We start from the raw sequence: 15,422 nt of genomic DNA on the forward strand, positions 1-15,422 counted from the left end.
GCGAGCCTGGCCGGTCAGACGCGAGTGGTGGACGCGCGGTGCGGGCGCTCCGGCCGTGCCCGGCGGGGCCCACGCGGCTGCCCCGCGCCCAGCGCGGCCCGGGTAGGCGACGCAGGGGCTGGGTCGGCCCGGCCATGCCGCTGGAGGCGGAGGACGCGCTGTACGTGGCGCTGGAGCTGGCCATCGCCGCGCTGTCGGTGGCGGGCAACGTGCTGGTGTGCGCGGCCGTGGGCACGTCGAGCGCGCTGCAGACGCCCACCAACTACTTCCTGGTGTCCCTCGCGGCGGCCGACGTGGCGGTGGGGCTGTTCGCCATCCCCTTTGCCATCACCATCAGCCTGGGGTTCTGCACCGACTTCCACAGCTGCCTCTTCCTCGCCTGCTTCGTGCTCGTGCTCACGCAGAGTTCCATCTTCAGCCTCTTGGCCGTGGCCGTCGACAGGTACCTGGCCATCCGCGTCCCGCTCAGGTGAGGCGCGCGGCGCCCCCGACCCCGGGCTACCGTCGAAGCCCCGCAGAGGAGCGCCCGCTCCAGGCCCAGGTTGCTGGCCGGCGCGCGCGGGGCGCTCGGAGCCCCGGTTCTCAGCGTGGAGCGCGCCAGCAATTCCCGGAGACACGTGCGCCCCGGGCTGCCCAGACCCTCTTGGTGCCCGGGGCCGGATCCTGGAGGCCTCTGCTCCCCCGGATGCGCACGTGTTTTTAAGGGGGTCTGCGGAGGGACAGCTCTAGTTGTGGGGAGTGCGGTCCCTGGTCGCCCGCCCGCGGGGGAAACTTCGGGGAAGGCGCCACCCCCGGCAGGCGGTTGAGGGCCGGGGCTCAGGAGGTTTCGTGATGCTATCTTCTCGGTAGCGAAAACTGTTTCCAACTCCCCCGCCCCCCGCGGCCGAGGCTCGGGTCCAGAGCAGCGGCGGCACGCGGCCCCTGAGTGCTGGGGGTCCGGGAGGCTGGGGGGGTCCGGGAGGCTGGGGAGGTCCCAGGGCAGCTCAGGACGCTGCGACTTTGCATTGTCGGAATGGGCACTACTCAAGACCCTACTTCAGAATGTACCTGCCACAAAATGAGGGCCTGGCCGACCCAGGGGTGTGGGGAGGACCAGTTGACGTCTGTGCCTGAGTGCTGAGCAGTAACCCAAATCCCCTACTTACACTTTTTAAAAAGAGTGCTGCCCCGTTGGCCAATACGCACAGCCTTCGAGCCCCATGCCCGTTGTGTAACCTTGTTTACCCTCCACCGCCCTGTCCCAGCACGCTGGGGAAGTGCCACCAGGATTTCAGAAAACCGGAGAATTTCAGTGAGAAAATGCAGGTCTCGGGGGATGGAGCCAGCCAGCCGTGGGAGTGCGGCCCCAGTTGTCGCTGATGATGGAATTCACAGTTGAGCACCGAAAGCCCCAGACGGTCAGGGGACCTCAGGGCTGATTGATATTATTTACTGCCTGGGCCCTTTTGGCATTTCTGAGTTGGGTGAGCTTTGGATCTCTTTGGGTTTGGCTCTGGGAAGGGAAATTGAGTCACGGGAGCAGGAGGGAAGGGAAGGAATATATTGAGTGCCAACTGTGTGCCAAGTCTGAGAGACAGCTTATATTATCCTTTTATCCTGTCATGCTTGTTGTAACTCAGAGGGTAGGTCCTGGTACCTTATAGATAGGGGGGGGTGGTGGTTCTGGGAGATTAGAGTCTCGCTCAGGATGATGCATCTGGAACGAGTGTCGGAGCCAGGACTTTCATGCAGAGTTGGCACCGCATTCCCACTGTGCCATCAGGCTGTCTTACAGGGCTGTGTGTGGTATCCGTGTTTGGGATGCGGGTAGAAAGCATACTGCTGTTTCTGGAAGCAGAATCTGCAGTTAATTGGTGGGTGTAAGGGAAATGTGTTTGGGGGACTTGGCCGGGAGAATGCTCCTAGAAGCCTTTTGAGCAGGCAGACATGTTGAACCTGGTAGTTGTGGGTTGTGCCCTGGCTCCCGGTGGGAACAGGAACCTCGTGCTTGGCGGGGGTGTGGGCCTGATCTGTGTCCGGGCCTTTCCACCTGCTGCTGCCCTTAGCATGGGACCGGGAGACCTCATGCATCCCATTAGGTGTCAAAGCCCCGAGATTTCCAAGGCTTGGGGCAGCATGGTGTATAGCCTCTTAGGGGTCCCCTTCCTGGCTGTTGGTCTTCATGTTGGTGACTTGATGGCCTTTCGGACTGCATCCAGCAGGCAGGCGGTCACAAGCTCCCAGCCCGAGTTGCCCATTTCACAGAAGCCCCCTGGCTTTGCTCCACTCAGAGGCCCGGAGAGACCCAGCTCACCAGGAGTTACTGGAAGAATCTCAGAGCAGGAAGTTCCATAAAAGTGGAAATCTGTTAGTTCTTGTCCTGGTTTGTGTTGGGCGGGGTCTTGAAAAAAAAAATGGCTGTGGGTGTGTTAGGGGGAAAGACATGTGAATCGCAGGCCCCTAACTTCTCCTTTGCATTTGCCGAGGGCAAGAGGGGAGATGCAGGTGTAGGATGGGAGGATTGGGAGATGCCACGGAGCTCATCCCCTCTGACCCCTCCGTCTGTCCGCGAGAGTTCAGAGGTCTGGAAGAAGTGTGTGCCCGCAGTCCCAGCTCCCCGCCCCAGGAAGGTTCTGGCGTCTGACCTGTCTCTGGCACCAACCTTCACCCTCGTGGGTTGGAGAGGGTACAGGTTCTCAGGGCTCCCGAGCCCTCTTGGGGGGAAGATCCCTCAGCTGTTAGCACTCCTGCTTCTGGGGAGTATGGCCCCTGTGAGCAGGCTAAGATGCAGATTACCGGGCCCTGCTGGGCCTTACTGAGTCAGGATCTCTGGGGTGGGTATGGGGGGGGGATTCCAGTGTCAGTATCATTAACTGGGGAATTGGCAAGTCCTTGGACTTGCCCTCGATTCCACCCAGGTCACGGGTGTCTCGGGCTCCAACAGCATCCGTGCCCCAAGGCTCTTGAGTGCGAGGCCTGGGTGGTCAGCCAGTCGTCAGCAGAGCCCAAGGCCGCAGAGACTGCAGGCCCCACCTGCCACCCAGTTGCTGAGGTGTTTAGGGACCCCAAGGTGGTGCTGGGCACAAAAATGACAACTTTGGCTGGACTTGAAAAAGAGGAGTGTCTGTTCACACCAGGCACTGTCCTGGGCCTTCAGGGTGAAGGGTGTCCACACACAGAAGAAAGGCCGCTGCTTCTAGTTCAAGTCCACACAGTTCTGCGGTTGGCCCCGGGAGAGGGTCTCCTTGCACTGGTGCAGTCATGGGGGGCAGCACAGCAGAGCTGGGAGTAAGCAGGGGGTGGAGGGGGTGGTATCTGCCCTTAGCTGCTCTCCCCACCCCCCACTCTTCACCCCCTGGCCATTTCTGGCAGGAGCATTTCCTCCTCCCTAATCGAATCCTGTTCCCCTTCGGGCCACAACCCCCACTGAGTTGTGGGGGTGGGGGTGGGGTGACTATGTGAGTCACCTCTGTCTGGGGCCTTCCCGACCCTGCTCCTGGACCCTGCTCCTGGACTCCGTTTCCAGTGGTGTTGAGTCTCCAGGAGGCCAAGGCCATTGGTTTTCCCAGTGGAGCTGAAAGAGGGTGTTTTCCTGGGAGTGGTTGGCTGGATCGGCTAACCGAAGGGAAGGGGGCGTGTCTGTGTGTCCTGACCCTGGACCCTGACCCTGTCAGCCTCCCTGTTCACTTTGCTCCCTGGAGGCCTTTTGTCCATCCCACCCGTGGCTGGTCTGTGCGGTAGGTATTGAAGATACCTTAGTAAGACTGTGCCTTGGGTGGCAGTGTGGCCTCCACTGAGCCTCCCTTAGCTGACTGAACTGTAGGAGTTGGCAGGGGATTCTGGGTGTTTTTACAAAACTTTTTTAAAATTGAGCTACAAATCCCATATGAGAAAATTCACTTTTCGTGTTGTTTCGAAATAAAGCTAGGAAAGAAAGTCAGCTCTGGGTCCTTCCCCTCCAGCTGCCCCAGGGCCACTCCTCTGTGAGTCCTCCCTCCTTCCGCATCCGTATTCTCTTCTGCTTCCAGATCATTCCCAGTGTCATGGGTCGAATGGTGGCCCCTGAAAGGTGTCCATGTTCTCATCCCCAGAATCCGTAAACGTTACCTTATGTGGAATGAATATTACTGGGTTATCGGTCTGGTGGCCCCTGAAAGCGATCGCATCCTTAGGAAACCCGCAGACCTGTGGAGAGGGAGGTTGAGGCCATGTGAACACGGAAGCAGGGCTGGGAGGGATGCAGCCACGGCTGAAGGATGCTGGGGGCGGCGCAGGAGCTGGGAGAAGCCTGGGCCGGCTTGTGCCCTGGAGCCTCTGGCGAGGCCCTGCGGCTCGCTTGTGGGCTTCTGGCCTCCAGCGCTGTGAGGCCAGCCACCAGCCTCGGGACCTTTGTTGCAGTTGCCCCGGGAAACCGCCAGGAACCGGTGACCGCACTGAAACAGCGCCCCCCCCCCCCCCCCCCACCGTGAGCTTCTCGTCTTCCCTCGCTGCCTCCACTGAGCTGACCTCCCGTGGGTGGAATCTGACGGTCCCTTCTTGGAGCTCATCACACTTGTCCTCCCAGCAGCTCCTGGCCAGCTCCAGTCGTCCCCCCCCCCCCCCCCCCCGCCTCATTCCGTAGCCATTCTCCAGAACGCTGCCGGAGAGGAGGCTTTGAGACTTAAATCAGATCGCCTGGTTCCCCTGCTTACTGCCCTGCTTGGCGTCTAGGAGTAAAATCCCACTGTGGCCCCCAGGCCTCAGGGCCCAGCACGGTCTGGTTTGTGCCCACCCACACTGGCCCCTCCCCACCTCGCCCACCGCAGCCCCCCCCCCCCCCTCTTTCCCGGCCACTGCCTTCATTTATCTATCACTGACTAGGTCTTTACCTGGTCGCGGGTTATGGTCTTTACCTACTCCTGGTATGAGCTCTTTGATTCCCAGGAGGGGCTTGTTCTTAAATTCCAGGCCCCAGGACTTGGCATGATGCCCAGCATGGGGGAGGCACCCGTATTTTGGGTGCGCATGTGAGTGACTGGGTGAAGAGTGTGTGTTGGGGGAGGGTCCCAGATGGCAGATGCCAGTAATGGGCAGAGCAGTCTGGTGAAATGATGTCAGAGGAAGGATGGTCTGATGTTTTAATGGAGTAAAGGGGGGAAACCTTCTTCTGAAGGGCTCTCACAGGCCCGAGGGAGAATGGGGAGGAGAAGCGCTCAGAAAGCCGGCAGGTGCTGTGGGTGAGGGCGGGTCCCAGGACAGTGGCAGCAGGCCACCAGGCATGGCCTGCAGCTCCTGGCCCTCATGCGTAGTTCTGGGGCCAGCCTGTTACCTGCAGAAGGGAACAGGGCTCTTAGGGCTGGCGGAAAAGTCACCCGGGACTGGGGCGGAGGGACTTGGGTCCTCCTCTGCTGGTCCGAACCCTCCACGGTGCGTGTGCACCTCGGCCCCGAGCTGTGACATGAAACTGGCGGCAGGTGCAACCTTTGCCCGAGTCTGAGCCCATGTCCCCAGTGTGGCTCTTGCGGACGTTTCTATTATAAACATTGGGGTGCAGGTACCCTTCGGATCACTACGTTTGTATCTTTGGGGTAAATACCCAGGAGTGCAATTGCTGGGTCATAGGTAGCTCTAGTTTCAACTTTTTGAGGACCCTCCACACTGTTTTCCGGAGTGACTGCCCCAGCTTGCATGCCCACCAACAGCGTAGGAGGGATCCATCCCCTTTCTCGGCGTCCTCGCCAGCATCTGTCGGTTCCTGACTTGTTAGTTGTAGCTGTTCTCCCTGCTGTGACGTGCTATCTCACTGTGATTTCGATTGTATTTCCCTGATGCCCAGTGATGTGGAGCATTTTTTCATGTGTCTGTTGTCCATTTATTCGTATGTCTTGTTTGGAGAAATGCCTGTTCATGTCTTCTGCCCATTTCTCGACTGGATTATTTGTTCTTTGGGTGTTGAGCTTGATACGTTCTTTATAGATTTTTGGATACTAGCCCTTAATCTGATGTCATTTGCAAACACCTTTTCCCATTCTGCCGGTTGTCTTTTGGTTTTATTCAGTGTTTCCTTTGCTGTGCAAAAGCTTGTTACCTTGATGAAGTCCCAGTAGTTCATTTTTGCCTTTGTTTCCCTTGCCTTTGGAGACGTGTCTAGTAAGGAGTTGCTGCGGCCGAGGTCGCAGAGGTTGCTGCCTGTAGTTCTCCTCTAGGATTTTGATGGATTCCTGTCTCACATTTAGGTCTTTCATCCATTCTGAGTCTGTTTTTTATGTATGGTATAAGGAGATGGTCCAGTTTTATTCTTCTGCATGTAGCTGTCCAATTTTCCCAACACCATTTGTTGAAGAGACTGTCTTTTTTCCATTGGACATTCTTTCCTGCTTTGTCAAAGATTAGTTGACCATAGAGTTGAGGGTCCATTTCTGGGCTCTTTATTCTGTTCCATGGATCTTTGTGTCTGTTTTTGTGCTAGTACCGTACTGTCTTGATGACTACAGCTTTGTCATAGAGCTTGAGGTGTGGGATTGTGATGCCACCAGCTTTGGTTTTCTTTTTCAACATTCCTTTGGGTATTTGGGGTCTTTTCTGGTTCCATACAAGTTTTAGGATTATTTGTTCTAGCTCTTTGAAAAAAGTTGATGGTATTTTGATCGGGATTGCATTGAATGTGTAGATTGCTCTAGGTAGCATAGATACTTTCACAATGTTTGTTTGTCCGTGAGCATGGAACATTTTTCCATTTCTTTGTGTCTTCCTCAATAAACCCGACCAAAGAAGCAAAGGATCTGTACTCAGAAAACTATAGAACACTCGTGATCATTTTCTTATCTCCCCTTTCTCTATTCTTTCCTTCGGGGGGTCGTAACCGACGGGTGGAGACTTCTCCTCCTTGACTGATCTTTGTCTCCTAAAAGTTCTCTTATATATTATGAGTTTCCAACACTTTACCTTTTTATTCTCCTCTGGAAGAATTCCTTGACTTTCCCTCTCTAGTTTCCGTATTTTTTTTTTTAAGATTTTATTTTTTTTTTTAATTTATTTGACAGAGATCGAGACAGCCAGCGAGAGAGGGAACACAAGCAGGGGGAGTGGGAGAGGAAGAAGCAGGCTCACAGCTGAAGAGCCTGATGTGGGGCTCGATCCCATAACGCCGGGATCACGCCCTGAGCCGAAGGCAGACGCTCAACCGCTGTGCCACCCAGGCGCCCCTCTATTTTTTTTTTTATGTTAGCATTCATATTTTTACTTTTGATTTGAGGTTAACAATTTTTGAGTCGGTTTTGAAAAACCTTTTTTGGATACTCGTGGTTCAGACTCCTTCACGTGGCACACAGTGTATGTAAGCAGAACTCCCTCCCGTCCCCCCTCCTCATCGCGAGCTCTCACGCTGCAGCTTGCGGAGAGGGGAGAGGGCGAAGGGGGTCCATGCTCCATGGGAGATGCGGCAACAATGACAGGGAGGGAGGGAGGGAGACAGCCCGCAAAGCTGGTCCACAAGCAGTCTTTCCCTTGATTTCCGTTCCTCTTGTAAATCCCGTTCTGGTACCTGCTGTCTGCTAGACTGGAGCCCCTCTTCCTGGCCCTCCCTGCTTCTGATGTAGGGCCCTGCCCCATCCCAATGATCCTGCCTGCCTTCTGGTTTCTGGAAACTCCTCAAAATCTCTGGTTTGCTGATGTCACCCTCCACTTCTACTTTTAGGATGGTTATGAATTATTTTCCTTCTCTGTTTTTCTGCTGTCATTTAAATGGATTTTCTGAGAAGTGATAACCAAGTGGGGCCTGGAAGGCCAGTGTAGGGACTTAATCAGTTCGATGTGGTTGGAACAGGCCCTCTGGGAGACAGCACTGGGGACGGATGGGACAAGATTGTGTAGGGTTGCCAGTTGTCCTGTAGGTGCGAAGGAAAGCAGGACTGGGGCAGAGGCCATGGAGGTGGCGGCAGGGTCTAGAGATATTTGAGATGCGTCAGCTCCCAACCTCCGCACGGGGGAAGGCTGATGTCTAAAGCCAGCAAGAGGTCTGGCCCAGTCTGAGGCAGAGGGGGCACAGCTGAAGCCACATCGCCAAGAGACCAGGACAGGAAAGAATCCTAAGAACCAAATATGGGCCCTGCGACCGTAGTCCGCGAGCAAGGACCAGGGACGTGGCGGGTCGGGCCAGGCAGGGGTGGGACTCAGGGTGTGAACTAAGCAGCCAGCCTGCGTGATTGCGAGGGGATCTGTATTGACGCCGCGCACTGAGTGAGGTGCTTGGGGCCAGAAGACGGGATCGTTGGGAACAGCTTCCAGAGGACTTGCTGACTTGGTTGAGTGTTGGGCATGAGGAGAACAGAGGAATCCAGGGTGACCCTGAGGTTCCTGGGCAGCTGGGTGGCCCCGTCCGCCCACAAATGGGGGAGGTTCGGGAACGTGCACAGGTTACGGTCGAGGGATACAGTGGGTGGTCGAGTTGGGAGACTGGGGACTGTGGGCCGGGTGGCCCTTCCACCCTGCTCTGGAGCCAGCTCCGCCGGCTTTGCGGGGGTCTGGCCTTGTTCGTTCCCCAGCCTCTTCCTCTGCAGCTCTTGCCCTCCCTGAACGTGTTCAGGCTCCTCCCCCTCTCTGAGCCTCACCGTCTTCGGTTTACTGACTGTTTGGCCCAGCCCTACAACGCACACACTTCCCACAGCAGCTTGCTGTAGATGACCTCTCGATTTCCAGTGCTGACTTCAATACACTGTCAAATCTGCTTGCTTTTTTTTTTTTTTTTTTAATTTGGGGGGCAACTGGGTGGCTCAGTCGGTTGGGCGTCTGCCTTCGGCTCAGGTCATGATCCCAGAGTCCTGGACTCCCTGCTCAGTGAAGAGTCTGCTTCTCCCTCCCCCAGCTCATGCTTGCTCTCTTGCTCTCAGATAAATAAAATCCTTTAAAAAACTAAAGGAAAAAATTTCCTATAAAAATTTTTTTTAAGTCAGTAGATTTTTATTTAAGGAGTTTTATATGTGATTCTTTCTGTTGCCAATCACCTGAGATCCTCCAAAGTCAGAATCATAATCTTCAAAATAGCCCTTTTAGAAAGAACTTTTGCGGTGTCTGGTAGCTCAGTCGGTTAGGTGTCCGACTCTTGATTTTGGCTCGGGTCATGATCTCAGGGTCGCAGGATTCAGCCCCACGTAGGGCTCTGCTCCAAGCGGGAAGCCTGCTTGAGGTTCTCTCTCTCTCCCGCTGCCCCTCCCCCTGCTCACGCGTGCTCGTGCTCTCTCAAAATAAACTTCTTTCACTTGGGCTTCTTCGCTCTCCACTTGAATATGGACATATTTCAGAAATCCCCCACCTATAATCTTTGGGATCCACTTTCTGTGCTTTAGGGCCACGTTTAGGGTCAGAGTAGATGGACCTGCCTGGTTCTCTGCTTCAGACACCCCTAGACTGTCACTCCCTAGAATTGCACGGATTGTAGGGATACGCCAGTGCCTGAGGTTTAAAAAATGTGGCTGTCAGGTCTTTCGTAGTTTTAGATGATCGATGTCCTGTAGTTCTTTCCCACAGATCTAAATGGTTCTGTGAATGAAGGAAACCACATGTATTCTGTCTGAGGCGTTCCCAGCGGTGTAGGTCTACAGAAAAAGCTGCATCGGGATAAACCTCAGCTGCTTTATTTTATTTTATTTTATTTTATTTTATTTATTTATTTATCATAGAGAACTTTATTTTTAAACTTTTTTTAATTTTTCAAGATTTTTATTTATTTATTTGACAGAGAGAGAGAGAGAGAGAGAGAGCGCCAGCGAGAGAGGGAACATAAGCAGGGGGAGTGGAAGAAGCAGGCTCCCAGCGGAGCAAGGAGCCTGACGTGGGGCTCGGTCCCAGGACCCTGGGATCACGCCCTGAGCCGAAGGCAGATGCTTAATGACTGCACCACCCAGGCGCCCCCATAGAGAACTTTAAAGCTTTATTGAAAGACGTTACAGAACAGGTCCTGTCAGTTGCCTGTGTTTTTTTTTTTTTCCCATTTGGGATTCTTAAATCCTTCCCCAGTCACTTCTCTTCGGTCCCATCTAGTCTCCCTGCGTCAGAGCTTGCCTTCCCAGCTCGTCCTTACATGACAGTGGTCTTTCTAAAATAAACCTGACTTCACCTCCTTCCTTTACCCGATACTCCCAGTGCCTTAGGATAAGGTCCCAGCTCTGCCACCGGGCGAGTACTGTCTACCTGATGTTATGTCCGTTAGGATCTGTCATGAGAAGGTGTGCCATCTCCACGTGTCCCATTGGTGGGGTGTCAACTCTGATCACTTGGTTACAGCTGTGGCTGCCGGTGCTCGTCACTGTAAGGGTGTTTCCTCCAGCGATGACTCTTGCCTGAGTCAGTTATTACCATGTAACATGGCAGTTTTGTTTCTTTTCATTCTTTCCGTCTTCATCAGTTGGCACTCTTCATAAAACAGAGTTTTACCTTCTCCTTGCTCCTCCTTAAAACTTATTTTTTAAACTATCGGTACGGACTTGCGGAATTTTACTTTCATGCTGTGTGTTCTAATCCATTCGTGTTTTTCATTTTGACGCCCAAAGTGAGCCAATGGGAGCCCACTCAAGTTCACTTCTAGAAGCGTTCCCGTCAATTTTTTGAGCACTTCCTTACTTTGTTTCAAAAAAACAGAAAGGTTTTTCAAGCTCACTTTGTATTTTCTGGCTTTGGAATCAGCCGTTTCTCCAGGGAGCCCTGTTTCCTTCAGTGGAGAATGGTACTTAGAAACCAAGATTTGGGTCGGTGTGCTCATTGTTACTGGGGCGTCCTTTCTTCTAGGCCCTCAAGGTGAAAGAACTAGGAGATTTTCCCTTTTTTAAATAATGAGTTGGAAGAACTCTTGCTTACGGGAGAATGCCATCTAATTAATGAGTAGGAATGCTTGAGTTAAGCAAATCACAGTTTGGCAGCTTTCATAGTAATAACTCGTTCAGGCAAGAATTGTCAAACTCATTGGTGAAAGTCTGATGAGGAGCAAGATATGTGGTATCTATTCCAAGATACGTGCTAATTACAACGGGAAAAATAGTTACAGTGGACAAAGCTGGCAGACACCACGGTAACCAGGTAATCCAAGCTAACATCACCGGTAATGGGACATACAGATATTACGTGCCTCCTGATATCTTCTCGACTGATGGCTTGTCTATACAGAGGCCGATGCTTTTGACGATTGATGTTGTGTCTGCAGTGGTGTGTTTTAACCTTAGCCGTGGGAGGGTACTTCATGGGGGAGAAGACGAGGTATCTTTTTATTCTCAGGTTTGGTTTCAGGCAGGGGCCCTTTCTCTTAAGGACTCTTATTTCATTTGAAAATCAGAGTCTGGAGCCCGGCAACCGCGGGCTGTGCCTGAGTTCCCCCTGATAAGTGAAAACCAAAATGTGAGACTCACCAAAAGAACAGCCTCCAAGGTGCACTCTGGGAGACCTGGTCCTGGTCCTTATCTTCAGTCTCAGTGGGTTGAGTCACTGTCACACCACGGTGGAATGTCTCCTGGCCGTAGGAAGCTGGTGGGGAGTGCTGACAGCTTTCTTTCCGGCCAGCTGCATTCATCCTCCATTGTTCTTGGGTGACTTCGAAGGACAACTGGCATCCTGTCCCGCCACCTGTACAGGTGGCAGTGGGCCCAGCTCAGGCCCCTGCCAGGTCTGCCACTGGGATTCAGACACATCCGAACCTGTTCGAGTAGATGAGAACGCTCCCCAGGAGCCAGCGTGGCCGAGGGTCCTGGCCTCCTGGGAAGCGCTTAGCCTGAGGGTAGGCTCTGGTGACCACAGCCGCCGTGTGGCGGGCGGGCAGGCGCTGTCCTTAGGTCAGGCCGCCCTCCACACTAGAGCTCGGACCATGGCAGGTGGTGGGGACAAGGCAGATAGCCCTCTGTGCATTTACCGCACATGATCAACGGGAGACCTTCCCGCTCCCAGACCCCAAGTTCACATACAGAGAACTAAACAGTGTCTACTCTTTCTGTGTAAGCTGGTTGTATTTTTTTCTCAGATGTTTGCTAGAATGCCTACTGAAGGCATCCAGGTCTTCAGTGTTCTTTGTGGGAAGCTTTGTGGCTTTGTATCCTATTTCTTTTTTTTTTTTTTTTTTTAAGATTTTATTTATTTATTTGACAGAGAGAGAGACAGCCAGCGAGAGAGGGAACACAAGCAGGGGGAGTGGGAGAGGAAGAAGCAGGCTCATAGCGGAGGAGCCCGATGTGGGGCTCGATCCCAGAACGCCGGGATCACGCCCTGAGCCGAAGGCAGACGCTTAACCGCTGTGCCACCCAGGTGCCCCTGTATCCTATTTCTTTAACAGGGACAGCGCCATTCAAATTCTCTGTTTTTCTGTCCGTGACAACTTTTCAAAAACCCTTTTCGTTTGGTTCCGGAGAAATCTGAGGCAGCTACCCAGCACAGAGATGGCCCTCCTGTGCACACAGCCTCTTGTGGACTATAGGCCCAAGCTCCAGCAAGACAAGACGCGTCCCCATGCCCCTTGCCTCGTTTTGGCGAGAGCTGCCGAGTGGCTGTGAAACTCGTCTGTGTGGTGAAGACCAGAGTCCTGTTCTCTCCTTGTCAGTTCAGGCTCCTGGTCGGCACTGGGGTGCCCGGCCCACGGCGGGTGCTCCGGAGTCAGCAGTGAACCGGGTGGTCTCGCCCTTAGGGAGCGCATGCTTCGGTGGAGGGAGACACAAAAGACAGTTACGTGCGAGGTTGGGGGAAGGGGGCGCTGTGGGGATCGCGGGGCCCCCCCGGGAGCACAGCGCTGTACTTCAGGACAAATAGACTGGTCTGCTTCCACGTGGACTTGCAGAGTGTGAGCTCATGGCCATGGCGTGGGGGACGAGGGGGAGGATGCTGGTCCCCGCGCAACCTGCTTCGGTTTATCTCGGTTTGGGGTCGCGGGTGGAGCTATCGGCAGGAAAGGAAAAAGCCCTCTGTCCCATGGCTGTGGCGCGGGAGCCCCAAGGGGACCGAGGAGGAAGGAAAAACCCACCGCGCCTGCATCTGGGCCTGCTTCCTCCCAAAGCCGCATGCCAGCCCCAGCCGGGCCCCACTGCCCGCCGTGGCCTACTTAACCACGGTCCCCCGGCTCCGGACAGCCCTTCATCCGCCTCGCCCTGGCACTTCCCAGCCCTGCTCTCATTCAGGGTTTGCCAGAATTGCCTCTAGAGTTTTTGGGTGCGTTTTTAATATTCATCGTGGCAGCCTGCAGCCCGCCACGCTGCCTGCCCGGGCGCTCCGAGTCGGTAGTGTTCTAGGTATGACATTTGTAGGTTTTGAGGGTCTGTCCCAACGCGATTTTGATAGACGTCCTGCTGTTATTCGTGTGCATTTCTGGAGAATAGGAAGTTTTCCTAAAAATGCATATATACACATGCTTTAAAGCAGGACTGTTCGCATTACAGAGGAGTTCCACTTGCGAGCTGGACAGAATATAAAGAGAAAAGTCCGTAAACAAACAGTTTAAGAACCGGCGACAGGACTCCCCCTCTCCTCCCTAGAGCTGTGCGTCCATAAAGCGCTTTGAACACCTTCTGTCTGTGCTGAAATCCCGGGCAGCGCATGGGGGTGGGTCCTGCAGCCACTTTTGTCCCCGTTTCTCAGAAGAGCGAGGGCAGACTCCGGACAGCCCTCCCCCCCAGCACCCGGGGCAGCCCGCCGAGGGCATATGCTGATCTCTGAGCACCGGGCGAGCTGGGAGTCGGGATTTCCAAGGCCAAGAAGGCTGGGAGGGAGGAGACCCTGCCCCAGAAATAGGCCAGCCCTTGTTGTGCGGAACTTGGCCGTTCCACTTCGGTTATGTAAGCTCAGTGTCCACACTGTTCCCTTTGTTGAGTCCCTCCATGTGACTGGTTTTTCTGTCAATCTCCTGAGCTAAAGAGCCCCTTCGAGGGAGAATGGGTGGGTCACAGCCCAACCTCATGCCCCACAGTGCCGCGTAGCCGCTTCCCAGAGCGCCGACTTTCCCAGAACACCCCTTTTGTGTGCGAGAGAATTGCTCCTGCTTGTTCGGAATAATAAGGCTGCTTATGCTTCCTTTAGTCATCTCTGCATTTTATTGACACCTCCTACGTTTGGGGCCGATGTCCAGCTTCCTTGGCCTACTCTTGTGCTCAGTGCCCCCCACAGCAGGGCAGAGACTGGCGCAGGGGCAGATGGAAGAAAAAACTCGACCCCTGCCTTTCGGGAATGTTCGGGGACACACACACATACACACACACACACACACACGCACGCACACAGGAGGATGTTGTGGGAGCCACTGGTGGAGAAGGAGGAAAGCATGGAATCTGCAGGCCAGAGGTGGGGCCAGGGAAGGAGACAGGCATTCTGGAAAGGGACAGGGGCCACAGCCCCTGAAGTAGGAAATGAGAAGACAGGCAGGAGGTTACTAGAGCCTTTGTGAGACGCCAGGGAGCCCAGGGGTCATCCCTGGTAGCATCCTGCCCAGTGCGGGGACACCTGCCTGCTCTCTCCAGCATCCCCGACTGTCTCCCGCCGGGGCCCGGGTCCAGGCTTGGCTCTCGTGGACACCGTGTGCCATAAGGGAGCTGGAGCGCCCGTGCTAAAGTGCTTTTGTCTTTGGAGCCCATGCTTCTCCTGGGGGTCTGGCTGTTCCTCCAGCACCGTGAAGGAAGTCTCTGTGCTGCCTATTAAGGGCTGCTTACCAAGAAAGTGGTGGGGGCTCGTGCTTCAAGCCCCCTGTTCCCATGAGGCCGGCTCCGGCGGGAGGCTCCCTGGAGCCAGCGAGCGGCTCCGGCAAGGGCACACGTGTCCGGGGAAGAAGGCGCAGCAGCTGCCCCGTGGCTGGCTGCCCCCGACGTGGGCCTGTGGTGGGGTGACCAGCCGAGGCGGGAGCCGGGACTGGAGAGAGGAGCCATCTGGTCCCGAGCAGGAAAATGACTACTTTCGGCCAAACTGGAGTCAGGTCAGATGGAGTTTGTGTCCTAAGTGCAGTTCGGGGCAGCAGGCCAGTAACGCGAGCCCTCTGAGCCTCGGTTTCCTCGTCTGTACACCGGAGAGAGCGCAGCTGTGACCTGAGAGGCGACGGTCTGAGCGTGACGGGTAGGCTGCCTGGAGGAGGTGTGTCGGGGAGCAGGCTCCGTGTCAAGGCTGGGGCGGGGGCTCTCATGTGGTTTAAAGGCCGCCAGAGTGGGAAATAATCCACCAGTTAGGAGGAAATGAGGGAGGAAAACTTGTTTTAGATGAAGGAAGAAATGATGAACTTTTTTTCTCCTTTAAAGTTTCAAGTACTCTTGGCACATTAAAGATGGAAATGGAGACGTGGCTTTAGTCTCCCCTTCAGCGGAGTATCTTAGGGCCTCGGAAGAATTCAGCTCATTTTCAACCCCGCAGTGCTTTTACTGGACCCGAAGTCCCCCTGTCGCCTTCCCAAGCTCTGTGCTCCCCGGGCCACCACCAGATCCCTGAATCTTCTCTGACCCCTTCTGCGGACATTCCCTCAG

General features: G+C 54.7%; 1 protein-coding gene and 1 non-coding gene across 2 annotated transcripts in view; one reads left to right on the top strand and one right to left on the bottom strand.

The window, feature by feature from the left end:
- Positions 1–15,422, top strand: part of ADORA2B (adenosine A2b receptor) — a 21,216-nt gene continuing 5,794 nt past the window's right edge. Inside the window, exon 1 of the mRNA XM_026521088.4 lies at positions 1–469. Within this exon, the coding sequence (XP_026376873.1) occupies positions 135–469 (335 nt within the window). The 5' untranslated portion in view covers positions 1–134. The remainder of the gene's footprint in view (positions 470–15,422) is intronic.
- Positions 9,458–9,585, bottom strand: LOC113271354 (small nucleolar RNA SNORA18). The gene has a single exon (XR_003322124.1). It is a non-coding gene; the product is annotated as a small nucleolar RNA SNORA18 (small nucleolar RNA).

This window comes from Ursus arctos, unplaced genomic scaffold, assembly GCF_023065955.2.
Source record: "Ursus arctos isolate Adak ecotype North America unplaced genomic scaffold, UrsArc2.0 scaffold_14, whole genome shotgun sequence".
Classification (NCBI taxonomy): domain Eukaryota; kingdom Metazoa; phylum Chordata; class Mammalia; order Carnivora; family Ursidae; genus Ursus; species Ursus arctos.